The sequence below is a fragment of the Beta vulgaris genome, chromosome 9, assembly GCF_026745355.1.
Source record: "Beta vulgaris subsp. vulgaris cultivar EL10 chromosome 9, EL10.2, whole genome shotgun sequence".
NCBI lineage: Eukaryota > Viridiplantae > Streptophyta > Magnoliopsida > Caryophyllales > Amaranthaceae > Beta > Beta vulgaris.
In genome coordinates, this window is record NC_079210.1 from 46,433,123 (window position 1) to 46,452,383 (window position 19,261).

The window sequence follows — 19,261 nt, forward strand, 5'->3', positions numbered from 1 at the left end:
TTAACCTGTACGAGCCTGTTCGGCAAAAGTAGTTGTTGGGTAGCTGTTGGCTGTTGGAGTAGATGTCAGTTGTTCAGGTAGTTGTTAACTGTCGGCTAGTAGTTGTTAGCTCTTAGCTGTGAAAGTAGTTGTTTACAATATAGGTGTTCGGTAAAAGTAGTTGTTATGCTTATATATGATAAAAATAACATATTTTTTAATTATAATATTAATTATAATTAAATGATCAATTACTATATGGTTCATACTAGGAGGACAATGTCCTCATTAGTCCACTTAGATACCTCGTTCGTCCCTTCTTTGTTATTAGATGAAGTCATCTACGTATCTAACATAACCATGAATAATATAAAAATATTAATGATAATATAATGCACCAAGCTACCTACGTATCTAGCAGCCATATTAGTATACTAGTCAACATTGAAAAATATAAGCAGAACGAAAACAAGAGAGTTAGTTGATAAAAAATCATCTTTGATAAAAATGAGAAAGTGGGATTTTTTATCCTTAAAAAGTGGGTTTTTTTTTCTATTAATCCCAAAATTTTATCCTGAATATATGATATTCTATTAATCCCAAATTTGTATCCTTAAAAAGTGGAATTTTTTTCCTTTGAAAAAAAATAAAAATAAATAGAAAATTACTTATAGAAACTGAACGCTATAAAATATAACGTTTGAAAAAAGCTATCCAAAAGCTACTTGAAACTTCAACAACTACTCCAACCTCTACTATGTCAAACACTCAATTAGTGTTTTGACTTAGTCAAAACACTAAAAGCTAGTGCAAAAGTTGTTGCCGAACCGGCCCTTAGTATAACGAATAACAATTACAATAACAACTACTTCTGTTGATCAACCCTACTAAAATGATAGAATTTCATTTTGAGGCATTTGATTTTAGAGTTACATACCTCAGATTTTTAATATGATAATATTAGCAAGAATATTTCGAGACCATCATATATATTGCATTACTGTGTTATTAAGGGCCTGTTCGACAACAACTTTTGCACTAGCTTTTAGTGTTTTGACTAAGTCAAAACACTAATTAAGTGTTTGGCATAGTAGAGGTTGGAGTAGCCGTTGGAGTTTCAAATAGCTTTTGGATAGCTTTTTCCAAACTTTATATTTTATAGCGTTCAATTTCTGTAAGTAGCGCTCTACTTTTTTAATTTTTTTTTTCAAAGGAAAAAATCCCACTTTTTAAGGATAAAAATTTGGGAATAAAAGAATATATATTCAGCATAAAAATTTGAGATTAACAGGGAAAAATCCCACTTTTTAAGGATAAAAAATGTCGCTTTCTCATTTTTATCAAAGATAATTTTTTTATCAACTAACTCTCTCGTTTTCGTTCTGCCTATATATTTCAACGTTGATAGTATACTAATATGGCTGCTAGATACGTAGATGGCTTGGTGCATTATATTCTCATTAAGATTTTATATTCTTTATGGTTATGTTACATATGTAGATGGCTTCATCTAATAACAAAGAATGGATGAAAGAGGTATTTAAGTGGACTGATGAGGACACTGGCATCCTAGTATGAACTATATAGTAATTAATCATATAATTATAATTAAAAAATATGTTATTTTTATCATATATAAGCATAACATCTACTTTTACCGAACACTTATATTGTAAACAACTACTTCCACAGCTAAGAGCTAACAGCTACCCGAATAGCTGACAACTACTCCAACAGCCAACAGCTACTTTTGCCGAAGAGGACCTAACTACGAATTGTTGAGTTCGTATTATATTGCAAATATTGATGGTTTATTGGAGGCTAGTACTATAAATATACAGTATAAAGATATATTGAGGACAACATTCCATATTGCGTATAATTTGATTATTTTTGAGGATTTCAAATGAGTAATGAGCAAAAAAAGTAGTATTGGGTGTATACGATACACTTAGTGTATGGTAAAAGTTGTAAGATATATTTGGTGTTTGAGCCTAACATATCCAATAATACCTCAGTGATTAAGTACTATACATTTTGTAATATTTTCATGCATTATCATCTTTAATCAGGGAAAATTTTCAAATAACATGACGAGCATAATAATACCATGACATAGTTATAGTGGTGGTGCAAATATTTAATTCAATTTATATCTTTCTGAAGGTCCAAAAGGCAGATGTCAGACCTAAATAACACATGATCTAAATAAGCAAATAAATTTTAGATGAGTGATTGCTTATCAAATGTCCAACTATTGATCATGGCTTTGTTCTGATCTTGTTTATTGTAGTTAACCAGTAACATCAGGCTCAATATCATGAGCATTATCTCCATCCAAAGCCATGTTCACCACTTGTGTAGTTGTGTCCTACATTAATCATTGTAATCACAAAATCAGAGATTATTACAATAATGCTAATCATATTAATGTGATAATTAACTAATCCCACTTGCAACTTGCAAGGATTTCTGGTTTAGTGGTCTATATTAGTATATCGTGCTCCACGGCATTTTCTTGACTGTATATCAAATAAGTAGACTTCAGTAGTTGTTGCATGAAAAATTAATTAATGATTATTTGATGATTAGTTGGTTATGAAAAAGCCTGAGAAGGAATTTGAATCAGAAATCCAGGGGCCGCGGGTGTATAAATAACCCCTTCGCACAGGCCTCGGTTTAAATTTTTTTGTTTTATTTAAAAGAACCCAATTTGAAAATAATCGTATTTTGTGTAAACGGCAAAGACTTCATATCTTCATCTCTGTACTCCATAATTCACGATATCCCCTATTATTTTCCTCAATCTCTTTCACCAAAAATTCAACCTTCCATATCTTTAACTTTAGTATTGTCATTAGTACTTTTTCATAATTATCAATAATAAATCAATCCATCAACTAGTATTAATTCTCTCTACTTTTTCAAAAAAATTATAGTCATTTTCTCTCATTAAAGGGAAACAAAAGGATCCAATTTCCATTATATAAAAGGGTTCCATATATATCCAAGACGGCCCTGGGTTATTTTTACCTTAAACAAATAAGTTTCATTTTCATGTAATTGACGAATGAGAATTAGTAGTTTTGGATATATGTAATTCAAGTTTATTAATTCATGTGTTTTCTTTGTAGAAAGAAATATATGAGTATTCTGCTGAAAAGAAGGTATTTGTTCTATTTTGTTATAAATGAAACGCTTCTGTCAAAAAACTATGACATAAAAGTGAGAAGCGTTCTATTTATTTCAAAATCGGAGAAGTATTTGCATGTATTGTATTATTACAAGCATGCAATATCTTCTTTGAATATATTGGTGAATTTTGATTATGGAGTAGATAACAAATCAATATCAACTAAATCATATGTTGAACCGTGAACATGCGTACAATAATATATGATCTATCATTTAGGTGTTGAGGTGTTGTCAATTCTCATATACTTATTTGTTTTCATATATAGACAAGCTTATTTTTAGAGAATAGTGATGATTTTATTTCTTTAGGTCCAAACAAGCTATGAAGCTAATATACGTCATTACGAATTCAAAGCTGAAAGTAGATGAATGATCCTTGGATAAGTGAGAAATTAGGTTTATCATGTAGTTGTTGTCAAATCATATCAATACACAAGCCTATCTTTGAGGATAGTGATGCTTTAATCTCCAAGGGCCCCCAAGTATACTTATCCTGCAATATTATGTCCCAAAGTGGAGTTTAGATGATTGATCCTTATTCCTTGCCTACCTTGGTTCAAGTATTCATGGCTACACTCGTAAATTTAACCTCATTTAAGTTTTAAAAGACCTCGTTCAAACTCTTAACATTTACTATAAGTATACTTAATCTCATAATCATCAGTCATTCAGCCATTCAGCCATTCTAACTCAGAACTCAATATATATGAAATATGTCGGACTAACTTATTAAACAAATTGCTTTGCCCCTGGACTATCCAAATACTAATTGACGACATTCGACATTTGCTTCGTCATTTTAAATTCTACACCATTAAGCATATTTTTCGGGAAGCTAATCGGGTAGTAGATCTTCTATCAAAAAAAGGTCACACTAGTTCCGCTGCCTCGATAGACGTGGATATCTCTACAGAACCTTTGTTAAATAAATTAGTTCTTCTTGATTCTTTAGGAGTCTCCTTTGAGAGAAGGGTGTCCTAACTTTCATTATGTAATAAAAAAAAAAATTTGCTTGCAATTAAGTTACCTACATGATTCATAAATACTAAAAAAAAGAAGTCTACCTATCTACGTAATTACAACGTTGGAAAGAGCTTATAACATCAAATAAACATATGTTCACGGCAATAAATCATCAAAATCCTAATTGACCATAAGTAGCTCTTGTTTTTTATGTTAAAACTATGTATGAACTTACAAAAATTGAATGAAGAACTTAAAGCATATTTTAGATAAGCATTTAAGCTAGTGCAAAGCCCATTGTTGTTAAAATCCCGATCCGGGTTTTACGATCCTACGATTCAACGATTTGAAAGGAACTTAACGATCCCGATCCTACGTAGGATCTTAATTTTTTAGGATCTTTCGATCCTACCTAACCATAAAAAATCACATGGTAGGATCTTAATACGATTATACGATACTACAACTCTACGATTCGATCCTATCGTAAAAGAATCATCAAGTAATTTACATATATATTTCTCCTATAGATTTTAGTTGCTTGTTACTTAAATCTTATAGTATTGACAAAATGTCACCATTTTTTAGTGAAATACTCCCTCCGTTTCCTAAAGATCTTCCCACTTACTGTTTCTACAGATACCAAGGAAAATCAAGTTGTGTTGGGCATGGTGTGAGTAAAGTAGGAGAGAGAAAGGGGTTAAGATAAATAAACAAATAAAAAGGGGTTAAAGTAGGAGAGAAAAAGGGAGTAAAATTGAATTAATAATGTAATGGTGGACCATATGATAGTGACATGAGAAGGTAAATAGGGAAATTTGTTTTGCCAAATAAGGAATAAAGCAGAAGTGGGAAGATCTTTTGGAAACACTCTTGAACGGAAAGTGGGAAGATCTTTAGGAAACGGAGGGAGTAAGTCATTATTAATTTGTGAAATTTTTTAGCATGAATTTCTCACCATATTCTGGCATAATTATTTCTATTTTACAGAATTGTAGGATCCCGATCCCACGATTCGATCCTACCAATCTCTACAATCCAAAGAAGGATCTCGATCCTGATAACATTGGTAAAGCCACCATTCAGCAATGCTCTTAATAGTAGGCTCCATTTATGGTAAGTAAAAGTAGTGGCAAAGTTGACTTAGATTCTTCCATTTTTAGTTACCTTATGAACAAAAGTACTAGGAAGTATGTGGGGTCGGCGCCGGCCCCCGGATCCTCCGGATATAAAGACTTTGTAGATGACCCGATTAATAAAAAATGCCAACCCCATATGACATTGACATGAGGTTACCATATTACTAGCTACAAGTCTACATTTTTCAAACTATATATTATACAATAAATTATTTTTAGTCTTCTCATCACCCCAAAAAGTCAGAACTCACTTGCTAATTAAGATACTAATTAAATCCTACTTCATTAGATTAATGTTAATGACTTCTATTCCTATATAAAGCACTCCTCTTTTCTCCCATTTTCATCTTATTCATACATACATCACTCACATTAAAACTCACAAAAATTCCTATACAAAAAAATCCTTTGAAGTATATATTTCTATACCATTAACCAAAAATGATAAATGTATACGACTCAAAATTATGCATGGCAACCCTAATCTTCTACACTTGTATTTACATACCTTTGTCACAAATAAAACAAGCTATATTTAGCATTGTAGGGTTTATCCTTTGCCTACATCCCCACGGGCCCCACCCGTTCGAGTGTTCGGAGCAACCGATAATGGTTGATCCTTTGGAAACAGGTTTGATTGACCTTCCAATGAGCCAATATGGAGAATTGAAGATGAATACATGTGATAATGATGAAGCATGCTCAGTTTGTTTAGTTGAGTTTGAGAGTGAAGATTATGTGACCAAACTTTCTAAATGTGGTCATATATTTCATATGGTATGTATTGAGAAATGGGTGGATAGGAACCAATTTACTTGTCCTCTTTGTAGGTCGTCTTTCTTGAATATGCATGGAAGCAATTCTCATGCAACATGCAATAGTATGTTTTCTTGCTTTTCTAGCTAGATTAAATAAAAGCTTAGTTAGTACAAAGGATTAGGAAAAAGAATGATACATGTCTCTCATGTTATTCTTTTAGAGTGTTAGGTAATTTTGTCAATTTGTCCTTGCAAAGTTGTTGACAAAGATATATTAGGTTGAATATTTTCATCTACTAAGTTGTGTAATTCATTCATTCATTTTTATTTTTTCGAAATCTGATTAATTATCTATATGATGTTAATTGACCTATCTTAGCGAGTGTAGGTATAAATGTTGCAGATATCTAAAATTTGTTTTTACAACTAGATGAATAGAGAGAAACATTAGTTTTGGGATGAATGATGAATTTTTGGATATTGACAATTCTTTCATTGTGGATATTGACATGTTCTTCTCTACATATAAATAAAATATATATGTCAAAAATCATCTACTTTAAGCAAATACTTTTCTAAATAATAATAATAATAATAATAAAAAGCCATGTACTGCCAAACTCTACGAAGTCAGAGGCCTAAGACATCATCCACTCATCATTATTATTTTTCCTTCCATTTATATTATTTAATTTTTTCTAAAGGATTAGACTTGAGATGTTGCTGCTTGCTTCTTTTTTCAACAATTTTTTGCACTATATATAAAAAAGGATTGACCAATAATTTTACACTAATATATAAAGATTATTATATGTAAAACATTTTTGGTTCTATTTTAATCAAGAGTATATATATAATAATATATCAATTTTTAGAACATTTTTGTAATATATAGTTAGAGATACTTTAAAGTTGTGTGTTTTAAGATTACTAGTAAAAATGTTGCAATTTTTTTACATGATTCAAAATATTACAACTTTAAAAAATATAATAAAGTATTACATGTTTTCAGCAAATTTGAGCAAACAAACCACAAGCAGAGAAGTAGATAGAAGCCACATGCTAAGAATTAGTGACACATTGGTATGTCTAAACCATGATAAGTAGATGGCACATGCAACTTTTTATATCTATTTGAGAATATTTAGGGAAAAATTAAGCTTACTGAACTTTATTAATTCACCAGTACTTATAAAAGAGAAGTCCACAATAATAGGGAAAGAGAATCGTTACTAACACTAGTCCATGATGAGATTAATTGTGTGTCATGCCACCACATGGTATATATTACATGGTTGATGGTGCTGATACTCCCCACTCACTCAATTATAACTTATAAGACCTTAGAAATTTTGTTGCAATCCATCCACTCTTCTCCATATTTAAGCTAAATAATTTTTTAAGTCAACTGCCATGTGTATTGTTAGGGAATCTACAATTAGGTATATGTATATGCGAAGCAAAATTTTAAAAGGCTTGTTTAGTACTGAGTTATGTTCAATATACATTTGTGTTATATGCACGTGACGCGTGCGAAAACAAATAAAAAATTTGATTGTGTAATAATATGTATGAAAAATTAGAACGTTTATTGTATTTCTTTTTTTCAGACTAATAAATAAGATATGTTATAAATGTGATTGTTAATTGAGGGTATGATCGATGGTAAAATAGGAATGAATTTGCATTTTGTAGTTAAGGGTATAATGGGATTTATAATTTTTGGTGTCCCTCCTCTCTTCCCTTATACTCCTTCCGTCCTCTATTAGTTTACCCCTTTCTTTGGGGCACATTTGTCGAGATACTAATTTGAACCTTAATATCTCTAATTTTCGATAAGCAAAAATTACAAAAAGTTGATATTTGGATAATACACATTGAGACGAATCCAACAAGATCTCACATGACTATATTTTTCCTTAAATACAAATTACAAGAGATAGTCAAAATCATGTATGTGAATAGTGTCAAAAGTCAAAAAGGGTAAACTAATAGAGGACGGAGGGAGTATAAATGTATAATAGAGATAAGGTAGAGGTGATCATCGGTCGGGTCGGGCAGAGTTCGGGCTGGGCTGGGCCTAAAAAATTATCCATTATCTTAGGATTAGGACCAATGGGCAATTTTTTTAGGCGCGGCCCGGCCCAACCCATGATCACCTTTGGATGAGGTCTAAGATAAGGTGTCTAAATTTTTGCTCTTGGTACATACAATTTTATGTTTTTTTTTTTTTTTAATGGATACATTTTTATGTATATACTCAGTTACAATAGACATGAATATGTAATATAGTTTTATGATTTAAGGTATCTGTCTTTTAGCTCACATTTAAAAAAAGGAACAAGTTTAAGAGAAAAGTTAGGTGGATGAATGCAATTTAGAGGGACAAAAAGGACTAAAAGGTAAAGGAAATACTTGTTAATTATATGACCGTTAACTCGATTGCGAGGCACACAAAATTGAAAGATGTTGACTTAGTTAAAAGATTGGCAAGGGCCAAGGTATCTATTTTTGCTCCTTGAACAATTTGGCATTTAGGTTTCATTAAGGCTCATCTATTTGCACCCACTCATAAAAATAGAAGAGTACCGGATTAATGGAGATCTCAACTATGTTTTGTTTTTCACAATTATAAGATGGACTTTTACGAAAAATCGCCTTGTACGTGTCAACGACATTTCCGCAATTGAAGTACTCTGTTCTTTTTGTAAAGAGGTAACAAGAAAGTCAAAAATATAGCCCATCTCTTTTTTCATATGCCATATGTTAATTTTTTAGATTTATATGAAAATGAGCCTGGATAACCCAATAAGCTAGGAGCCCTCCATTTCTTTTAGTCGGGGAGTCCCGGAGCAGAGGAGGGGGGCCATTGCAGGTTCACTGGAAGTCAGGATTGTTGACATTCATGATCGGTATTTGGGATTGCCGACGGTGGTGGGGCACTCAAAAAAGTGATAAAAAGGGGGTGAAAGAAAAGCTATGGAAGAAGCTACAGGATGGAAGGGGATGGTTCTATCAAAAGCTGGCAGGGAGGTCATGATAAAGGCGGTGGCCCAATCTCTCCCTACCTACGCGATGAGTGTTTTTTAAGTTTCCATCTTCTTTTGTGACGAGATCAAGTCCCTTATTTCGCAGTTTTGGTGGGGGCAAAAAAACGGGGAGCGGAAGATTCATTGGGTAGCATGGAAAAAGTTATGCAGGCCAAAAGGAGAGGGCGGTATTGGTTTTCGGGACATGAAATTGTTCAACTGGGCCTTACTTGGGAAACAAGCCTGGAGACTTGCTATGGGTCAAGGGAGTTTAATCGAGCAAATATATAAGGCACGCTATTATCCTAATTCCTCTTTCTTGGAAGCAGAGCTAGGTGGGTCGCCGAGTTACACGTGGCGTGGGATCTGGGAGGCACGGTGGGTGGTTAGACGTGGAATGCGATGGCGAGTTGGTAATGGAGCGAGTATTAAGGTGTGGTCTGACCCTTGGATGCCGGGAACCCAAACCCGTAAAATCATATCGCCAAGGGGTGAAGCGAATGAGGCAATTGAAGTGGGGGCGTTGATAAATCCTATTACGAAAATGTGGAACGAAGAGTTGTTATCTACTCTTTTTTTGCCGTTTGAGGTTGAGCGTATCTTGAATATCCCCATTAGCCATAGAATGCCGGAAGATTGTTTGTGCTGGGATTTGGAGAAAAATGGTATGTATTCTGTTCGATCGGCGTATAGGGCATTGGCTAGTGATGTTTGGCGTAGCATGGAAGAAGCCCCCTCGAGTGTGATGGATGTGTGGAAGGTTATATGGAGTGCCACGGTTTTACCAAGAGTGAAACTATTCGCTTGGCGGGCATGTCTTGACGCATTGCCGACAAAGGTCGGTCTCCATAGACGAGTCCCTGCAATTAGTGCATTGTGTGGGGTGTGTGGGGTGGCGGAAGATTCAGCTCTTCATTCTTTAGCCTTCTGTCCCTTGGCCCAAGGTATATGGGCAAGTAGTGAGATTCGTCAATGTGTGCCTCGGGGATGCTTGTCTGTAGCAGAGTGGTTTGCGTACTGTTTTAAGTTGATGGATGACGGAGAAATGTGTCTCTTTCTGACCACCTGTTGGGCGGTGTGGGGGGCGAGATGCAAGATGTCGATCGAGGGTGAGATGTCGCCCCTAATCAAACTGCAGCATATGCCGCTAAAACATGTGCAGAGGCTCGCGAGGCTATTGACGTGGTGAAGACAGCAGGTAAGAGTGTGGGGGCTGTCACGAGTCAGGTGAAATGGCAAGCCCCGAGCGATGGCTGGCTGAAGATCAATGTCGATGCGGGGCAGGCTGGTGGGGACTTTCGGGTCTGGGGGTTGTATGCCGCGATATGGAGGGCTCCATTTTGAGCTGCGCTGCTGTCCAGATGCGTGCAAACTGGGAGGCGCCTATTGCTGAAGCTCGCGCTGTCCTTGAAGGCGTGGTAATGGCTAAATCTTTGGGGCTACAGAAGGTGATTATTGAAAGTGATTGTCAACGAGTTGTGCAAGCTCTACAAAAGCAGGAGAAGGGCTCTAGTAGTTTCAATTTAATTATAGATGATATTTTTTCTGTAATTCCTTCATCCCTTCAAGTTGTGTGGTCTTTTGTTAAGCGAGTCGGTAATAGAGTAGCTCATGAGTTAGCTCATATGCAACCGTTAGAGATTGGTTCGCGTATGTGGGAGGAGGATTTTCCGTACTCTATTGTTAAACTTGCTTTGGATGATTTAATATAATTGTTCCCGTTGGGGTTCCTTTCAAAAAAAAAAACCAATTGGTAATAAGAGGAGTAACTCCTTATCTTATAAAGTGGTTTATTCTCTCATCTTTCTCCAATGTGGGACACTCACAAGTGGGCACTTAATGGGTTTCAACACCATATTCATCCAGTGATGTGGTATATAATATTGAGGGGGTAAAAAGTTGGTCTTGGTCAAGGAAGGCTAGGGAGATAGTACATTGGCCACCTCCACCAAAGGGTGTACTCAAATGGAATATAGACGGCTCCGCTTTGAATATATACCCGAAAGTGTTGGAATTGGTGGAAATTTTCGGGATGAAAATGGAAGAGCTTTTTTATGTGTTTTCTCTTCTTATATTGGAGTAAAGGACTCAAATAAAGCAAAGTTTGTTGCAATAATATTCGTACTAGAGGTTATGCTAGTGAAGAAAATTTAAAGGGGAAAAGACTCTTGATTGAATCCGACTCGAGAAATGCTTTAGTATGGGTGAGAAATAGAGAAGAATGTCATTGGGGCTTACGGTTTTAGTGGAACAAGCTGCATAACTTATTATCGATAATAAAGGAGGTTGATTTTCAATTTCAATATAGAGAAGCAAATGAAATAGCGGATGGTTAGGCAAAACGCGCCGTTCAAAGTGGATATACTTGGGTGAAATGGTGTTAGTGTTTTTAAATATTATGTTTTGATGCATTTATATTGTGCATGTCTTGAGTTTGTCCCCTTTGTATTATGGTGATGTGTTGTAATAGTTTCTAATGGTGGAACTTAAAGTAATAAAAGTCTTTTGACGAGCGGCCTACTTATAAAAAAAAGTCTATTTAATAGACTTTTACTGCATAATTTATTGTTTAGACTGTCTAGCAGAATTCCATGCATAAAGGAGAATGAACACTTGATTCGAAAAAGGCTCAACCTATAAAACCTAAGGATTGTCTTAACCATTGAACTTGCCAAACTGGTTACTCCTTAGACCCTTCTTCTCTTAATCGAGTACCTAGTTGATCGTTTGAAATTTATACCTAGATTGAACTTTAATTCATTATCATTCTTTATAGAAGCCTAAAATGAGAAGGATATTTATATATTAACTCGAAAATCTTCAACCAACAAAGAAGTAATAAAATAAATCATCTTTAAACCAAATCCATTTACCCATCACCCAAAATTGCAACTGAGTCCACTCGAGAGCAATATATTGCCTTTCTTACGAACAAACGACCAATAAATATCACTAGAAGAAAAACTGAATATCATACTCCCTTCGTTTCTTTTTAATCTACACACTTTTCTTTTTAAATCCGTTTCTTTTTAATCTACACACTATTGGTTTTCTATTTTTGGTAACATATCACATCTATTTTCTCTTCTTTTTCCACCCATGTCATTCACTTTTTAATATTAACCCACTCTTTTGTTTCTCTCGCTCACTTTTCAGTTTTCTCTCCACCTTTTCAATTTATCTCTCATATTTTTGTACTTCCTCCTCAATTCTCCCCAAAATAAAGTGAGTAAATTAAAAAAAATCAAAGAAAGTAAGAACAAAATGAAAAATACAACCCCCCTTTCTTGCTAATGACACCAATGACCATGCTTTGACTATCCTCTTCATCAATCACCTCTATTTAAATTCAGCAACAAAATTCAATTACAACTTTAGCCTATGCATGCGTGATATCCCAAGACTCTCAAATCTTAAGTATCACATGCCAAAGGGCAAAAGCAGCCAAAAAGAAGATGCAAAGCCTCACAAGTGAGGAGCTTCGAAGGCAGTGGAAGCTATGCATCAAGGATGTCATTGATCATCATTGTCGAAGCAAGGAATTGAGTGCCGACTACTATCCACCTTGAGGACAAGGTGGAAGTTTGGGGGGCTCTTGAGGAGAAAGATAAGTGAGTTAGTTATAGGAGTAATACTATAAATAAGAGAACATTAGGAAGAAGTTAGCAGGTTAAAAATTGCTAGGAAAAATTAGATGAGCTCTTAGTAGTTCAATGGGAGAGAACAAGCCTCTTGAAAACTTATAATTATCCTTTTATTTGCTGTAATTTTCGTTTATTAATCAAATCTTCTATTTCTTCCTTAATTTATGTTATTAATGGTGTCCAACATATGTTAATTCATAGCATAAAGCCTATAAAAATACTTTGTGATGAACATGTCAAACTACAGCCTATATACATATCATTGAACTAAACAACTATCATCCTAGTAACAACTTTCTACAGCCTTTCCAAACGTTTCTAATAGTTGTTAACTTTACACCTTTTTCCATCATTATGCCAACTACTCTATTCATGTCCACCTAAATGATCATGTAATATTGTCCCATGAAATTTTTATAGATGTATAAATCATATTTCTAAGTGTTAAAATTGAAATTTTCAAATATCAAAATTTAGCTTTGATAAAGCATTTTTGTACAATATGTGTTTAGCATGTTCATTTGCAAATGCTCTTTTGTTAAAACTTGATATTATTAAACTATAAAGGAAATAAGCGCTTTTTTAGAAAATAATTTTTCACCTTGATAGTCTAAAAAAGATCCACTAGCAAAATAAGGAATAACATGAGGATAATATGGCTATTGGAGTGAAAAATGTAAGGGGAATTGATTTTTTCTTGACTGAAACTTAATGTAGCAATATACTCCCTCTGTTTTTTTTATCATTCCTACTTTTCTGTGTGCGTCTTCCAATGCACGTTTTAAAATTTAAATATCTTTCATTATATATTAGTAAAAATTATAACGATTGAGTACTGAGATGAATCAAACAAGACCCCACATGACTATGTTTTTTCTTATAAATTGAGAACATTTGAGAAGATTCTCTCTATGCATGAATAGTGTCAATATTCCAAGTGAGAAAGATAAAAAAAAAACAGAGGGAGTATATTCTAGATAAATAAAGGAAGGTTATCCAAAGAAAAAAATGGGCTTCTTGTGACAAATACTAGACAAATTTTTTGTATAATAACAAGAAATTATAATAGACCGGCTAATCAATAACCGACATGGATACCCATCTAGCTATTCTTAACCATGCATATGGGCAAACGACTAGTTTTGAAAACATGATAGAGTTATGAGTTATGACCATCATATGTGATTTGTGAATAGTAAAAAGAGGGTGTCTTAACAAGGTGAGCCGAGGAGTGAGAAGCCAAAAACTTGATAATCCCGATTCAATTGAATTGAATTGAGAATTGCTATAGATCTCTTCCAGAATTTTAATTCGACTGTGAATTTGGTGCATTCAGTCGGTCCAAAAATGGTACTTCCTTTTCTCTCTCTTTCTCATCATTTTTTTTTTTGGTTCGTCGAACGTTTATTTGTTTTCAAATCGATCTATGCGATGTGATTTTCTCTGCGTTCTGTTATAAATTTACCTATTTTGGCTAGTTGAATTTCTTTTGTTTATGGAATTCAAACTAATTTGATCATCTGGATAACTTTGTGATTTTCTGCATCTTGCTGTTTTTGTCATGGAAAATTGCTTAACTTTGTTGTTTCTTCATCCTGTAGTGAGTAATTTTAGTTGATTTGTCAGGAGATTCGTCAATTATATTGTTTTGCCCTAATTTCACGACAAAATATTGGTTGTTGTGTTTTCCTCAATTTGCTACAGAATTAGTGTGATTACATTGCATTCTCCGGTTGTTGTAAAGAAGCATTGATTTTTGACTTGAAATTGATCGATTGTCTGAAAATTACCGAGATGAAATGTGATTGATTTAAGCTGTGCGAAAATGGTTAATTAATGTAGTAATTGGAATGTGATTTCCAGATTCAGTTTGTGGTTCTTATAAATCGACAAGGGAAAGTGAGATTGACAAAATGGTATTCACCTTATGCACAGAAGGAAAGATCAAAGGTACAAGCTTCTAAAAGTTCATCTAGTACTATCTGATTTTTCGTCATAAATAGTTTTGTTTGGTGTACATTGAATAATCTTGCTGGTGAACTAGGCTTGGTGTGAAATCTAGTCTCTTTCATTTGATTTCTAATGAGAAGCTGCTGATTTATGAAGATTCTCCGTGAGCTGAGTGGATTGGTTCTCGCTCGTGGTCCAAAGCTATGTAACTTTGTGGATTGGAGAGGATTAAAGGTTGTTTACAGAAGGTAATGCTTACTGTTTTGGTTGGCCTTGCTGGCAATAAAATGGTTTGTCCTGTATATTGTGCAATTGCTAATTGCTGGTATTCTTGATCTAGTTTTGCTCTCTTTGAACCCTAGTTATGATGCTGTATATTGGAAAATGTTGATGCTCGAAACCTGTTACCATTGTAACTTCATCTGGTGAGATTAATGATTTATGACCATTCATCCTTTTAAAACTTACCTGCAAACTTCTTCTGAGACTAACTAATTAATCATGGCGCTAATGGGATGTAGATGTCATTCTTTTTGCTATAAATCATACTTGTTCATACTCTAAGAGATTGCCTAACAGTTTCTTAAAATTTGTAGCGGGAGAGGGAGGGGGATGCAGTACAGGGAAGAGAAAGGGAGGTGAGAGGAGTGAAAGAGTGAGCTTCTATTCTACCAAATCTTTCAAATTCTGGGAGGATGTGATTTATTGAAAGGGGAAGGAAGTGCATCCTGCCAATTCCCTTTCCTTCCCGTCCCTTCCCTTCTCCTTTGTCATGCCCAAAGCAGGGTAAAGAAATCCCTCACTTTCCCTTCCCTTCTCTCCAAATCTTCATACTGGAAAGATAGTGTGAAAGTCCATGTGTTCTCTTTAGGGAAGAGTTATAAAGGTGTGGGAATTTGTCAGGAATGACTTTGCCTAGCCTAAGAACACATGGAAACCATCAGGCCTATGAATTTTGGTTATTCAGTGAATTTGCTGTGTTCTTACTCAGGATTTATAGCGTGTGAGGGTTCATATGAAGAAACTCAAGCCAAACGGAGATTAATTCTTTTGATTTTCTGGAACCTTTTATATCAACAACAGGGATTTTTTCTACCATTTTTGATGGGTAGGAGGTCAGACCTGATAATGTAGAGTCATTTTCATGCTTTCATTTGAGCAGCTACTTTCAGGATAGATTTGGCCAACTGGAGTTTTAAATTTTCACCATGCACATGAATATAAAATCACCCTATGTCGCTTTGATTTGTCCCTTCCCCTCCCCCTCCCCCTCCCCCCGATACTCCTTAAAATCACCTATATGAGACTCATAGAGGCTCGTAAGAAACCCAAAATGCTTTTAAGAGTAACTATGGAGGCCTTTTTTTTGAAAAGGCAAAAGCTATAAGTATGGGAAAATAGTCTCATTAGGCAAGGCACGTACACGTAGGGCCAAAGTTATGAATGTTCATGATCGGTTACGAAGACAAGTTGTGATTTGTGAACAATTAATGCTCTGAAAACATTGTGAGGTAGCATAGGGAGTCCAAGCATCCCGGATCCATCCCTAGGCATTCGGGAAGGTCCTGGATAAAAACATTGTGCGGCCTTATTTGAACCCAAGCAACATATCCCGTGGGATGCATCCAAGGATCATAATTAAGAGGACATTTGAAAGTAGTTTCTTATGGAATTGTTCTAGCGGATTGGTAGGAAAGGCAGGGCAATAAAGATCGGAAGCCACTTCTTCGAAAAGCTATAACGATTAGTTGAAGGCGGAAGCCCCGCTCATGCCTTGGAACTAACATATGGTGTTCTCTAAAGCCAAATTTGAGGTGGAATTGGAATGTATAAAAGAAGTATTAGAGAGGTATTTTGAGGCAATGTTGAGGGTCACAAGAACCCAAGCAACAGATCCCGTGGGATGCATCCAAGGATCATACGAGGACATGTGAAAGTAGTTTTATGCCTTGGAACGAACATATGGTGGCCTCTAAAGCCAATTTGAGGTGGAATTGGAATATATAAACAAGTCTTAGAGAGGTATTTTGAGGCAATGTTGAGGGTCACAAGAGCTTGTGAGCCATCTTAAGGTTTCTCAAAACCCCGTAGAAGTGCCTTGATACAAAAATATTGTCAAGCCTGGAGAAGTCTCGTGTTCACCTCTTTAAAGGCTATAATCCTTCTTTTGGGACCTTCGTGAGTCCCGATAAAACTACCTGAAGAGATGCATCCAAGGGTCATTGAAGATTATTTATGAATATATCCTAGGCTCGCAGTAAATGGGAGCCTTTGGAGCTACTTCGGGTTGGATTAAGCTATGCCTAATGTCTGATGCATAGCGTTATGTCCTTGTCTATAACTGAAATTATCGTAAGTGTCTACTAGTATTTGTTTGGATAAGATGAGTGGTTGGTTGGTGGGGAACTTTATAATCCAACAGTTAGATTGTCAGAATCCCAACCCCACTAAAAAAAAAGGAGAGAAAGCATTTTTTCAAATTTTGGCACATGAAATTATCTGAAATAGCCTATATTGCATCCCGAAACTTCCCAAATGTGCTTTTTCCCATCATTACTTTTCCAACATTTTCCTAAATTCATCCTATTTTCCCCAATTTTCTATAATTTTAAATATTTATTTTCGAAAAAATACAAAGAAAAATTTAATAGATCATGCAAAAAACTAGGAGCTATTGTATCATTTTCAAAAGTTATGGCCCATTATTACGTTAGTACGATTAGTGTGTTTATTTGGAAATATTTTTTCTCACAAATAGAGCTCTTATAGGGAGGTGTTCGATGATGGCACTCCGACCACTAAGGCTGGCTTGCCTAGGCTCTTCTCATCCTCGGGAGGGGTGCATTGAGGTTGGATGCATGCAGATCCACCAAGGCCTGGAGGCCGCCGCTTAATACTATGCCGGATGTCGCATTGCCTCGCTGGCTACCTAGCGCGGCTTGTGGGGTCATTCGACGGTGCATGGGAATGTGACGTAGCCTCGCTCATTGGGGCTGACGTAATTTAATGAGCCAATGACCCCTTAATGACCCGAGGCCTTGAACTATAAAGGGATGTCTAACATTACCGATACTTGTTGCCGTTTGAAAACGAGTACGCAATAAGTAAAGGGCCTGTTTTTTAAAATCCGGGCAATTGATAAATAGAGGACAAGCCTTTTGAAGCCGCATAAGTGGTTATTAAAGGGCATGCTTTTCAGAAATCGCGTAAGCGGTAAGTAAAGTGCGTGCCTTTTGAAGCCGCGTAAGCGGTAAGTAAACAAACAGGTCCACTTCTGTCTTTCTTGCTCCACTTAAATTGGAATTGCATTGGAATGTGGCTCGGGTTCGAGGGACTGATTTATTATTAGAAGCAATGGCCTTTTCCACTCTCAAATTCTTAAGGAACTCATATTGAAATGAATGAACTACTGCTAGTGACCTTTTATCTTCTATGGCCTCTTTCTCAAAAATTGATGGTTGGTGCTCTGTAAAATATCTTCTTTTATACAACTTGTAGTATCCTTTAATCCGTTGTTTGTGTTTATATATAATGACTTTCTGCAGCATTACATAAACTGCAGAGTTCATCCTCATAGAATTTTCTTGTTATTTCAACATTAAAACTTTGATTTTTGGATTTCATAAGCCACCCACTATCTGTCTGCCCCTGGCATTTCGGGATATCCCTCTGAATGTGTGTTTCTTCTTGTGTTGATTCTTCTCTTGTTTGGTCCTGTTCTAGGTCAAGGTTTAGATTCTTGTTCTGCTATGCTGAGACTTATGTTTCCCAGCATTGGTAACTCTTGCAGGTATGCTAGTTTGTATTTTTGCATGTGCATTGATCAGGATGACAATGAACTGGAGGTTCTCGAAATGATCCATCACTTTGTTGAGATTCTAGACCGATATTTTGGCAGTGTGAGTTATTTTCCTCCTTTTTTTGATTAATACACTGGTGATGTTTTTTTCCCTTTTTTTTTTGTTATAACCTCTAAAAGGTAATTGAACTCTTCTTCAGGTCTGTGAGTTGGATTTGATCTTCAACTTTCACAAGGTAAGAGTTTGCCCTGCAACATGAAGTTTTGCTGTAATTTAGTGTTTTAATTCTGCGTTCTGATATCTTATCTGATTTGGTTTTGAAAGGCATATTATATACTTGACGAGATTTTAATTGCTGGTGAGCTGCAAGAATCGAGCAAGAAAACAGTTGCGCGGCTAATTGCTGCACAGGTGCTATATCTATCTGAATGTTGTATGTACAGATTGTCATGTGTTTGCTAACATTGATAACATGGTTTGCAGGATTCACTGGTCGAAGCTGCTAAAGAACAAGAAAGCTCAATCAGTAATATTATTGCACAGGCCACAAAGTAGGCTGCTGTCAACTGTGAGTCTCATATTAAACCACCAGATAGATATCCCAGGCCAAAATCTAGTGAGGTTGTGATCATTGTGTGCAAGTCTCTCTTTTATAGTGTATTGTTGTAGCCGGAAGTTACTGCTGTTACATAGATGTTTCATTCTTCCGATCAAAATTTGCACTTTCATATATTTTACGATTTTTGTAATGCTTTTTCTTCTTCCATTTTGAGGCAATGTGAATTTGTTACTGTCTTATTGTTA

At 35.3% G+C, this 19,261-nt stretch overlaps 1 protein-coding gene across 1 annotated transcript; it reads left to right on the forward strand.

Annotated features, from left to right (window-relative positions):
- The first annotated feature begins 13,816 nt into the window (after positions 1 to 13,816).
- LOC104904104 (AP-1 complex subunit sigma-2) lies at positions 13,817 to 19,261 on the forward strand. Its single transcript, XM_010692293.4, has 7 exons — positions 13,817 to 14,057; positions 14,571 to 14,657; positions 14,814 to 14,905; positions 18,448 to 18,556; positions 18,657 to 18,692; positions 18,782 to 18,868; positions 18,941 to 19,261. The coding sequence occupies exons 1-7, from the start codon at positions 14,055 to 14,057 to the stop codon at positions 19,010 to 19,012; spliced, it is 486 nt and encodes a 161-aa protein (XP_010690595.1). The 5' UTR covers positions 13,817 to 14,054; the 3' UTR covers positions 19,013 to 19,261.

Coding starts and splice junctions, on each gene's coding strand:
- LOC104904104 (XM_010692293.4), top strand. Junction 18,557..18,656: donor TAGACCGATATTTTGGCAGT/GTGAGTTATTTT, acceptor ACTCTTCTTCAG/GTCTGTGAGTTGGATTTGAT. Junction 18,693..18,781: donor TGATCTTCAACTTTCACAAG/GTAAGAGTTTGC, acceptor TGGTTTTGAAAG/GCATATTATATACTTGACGA.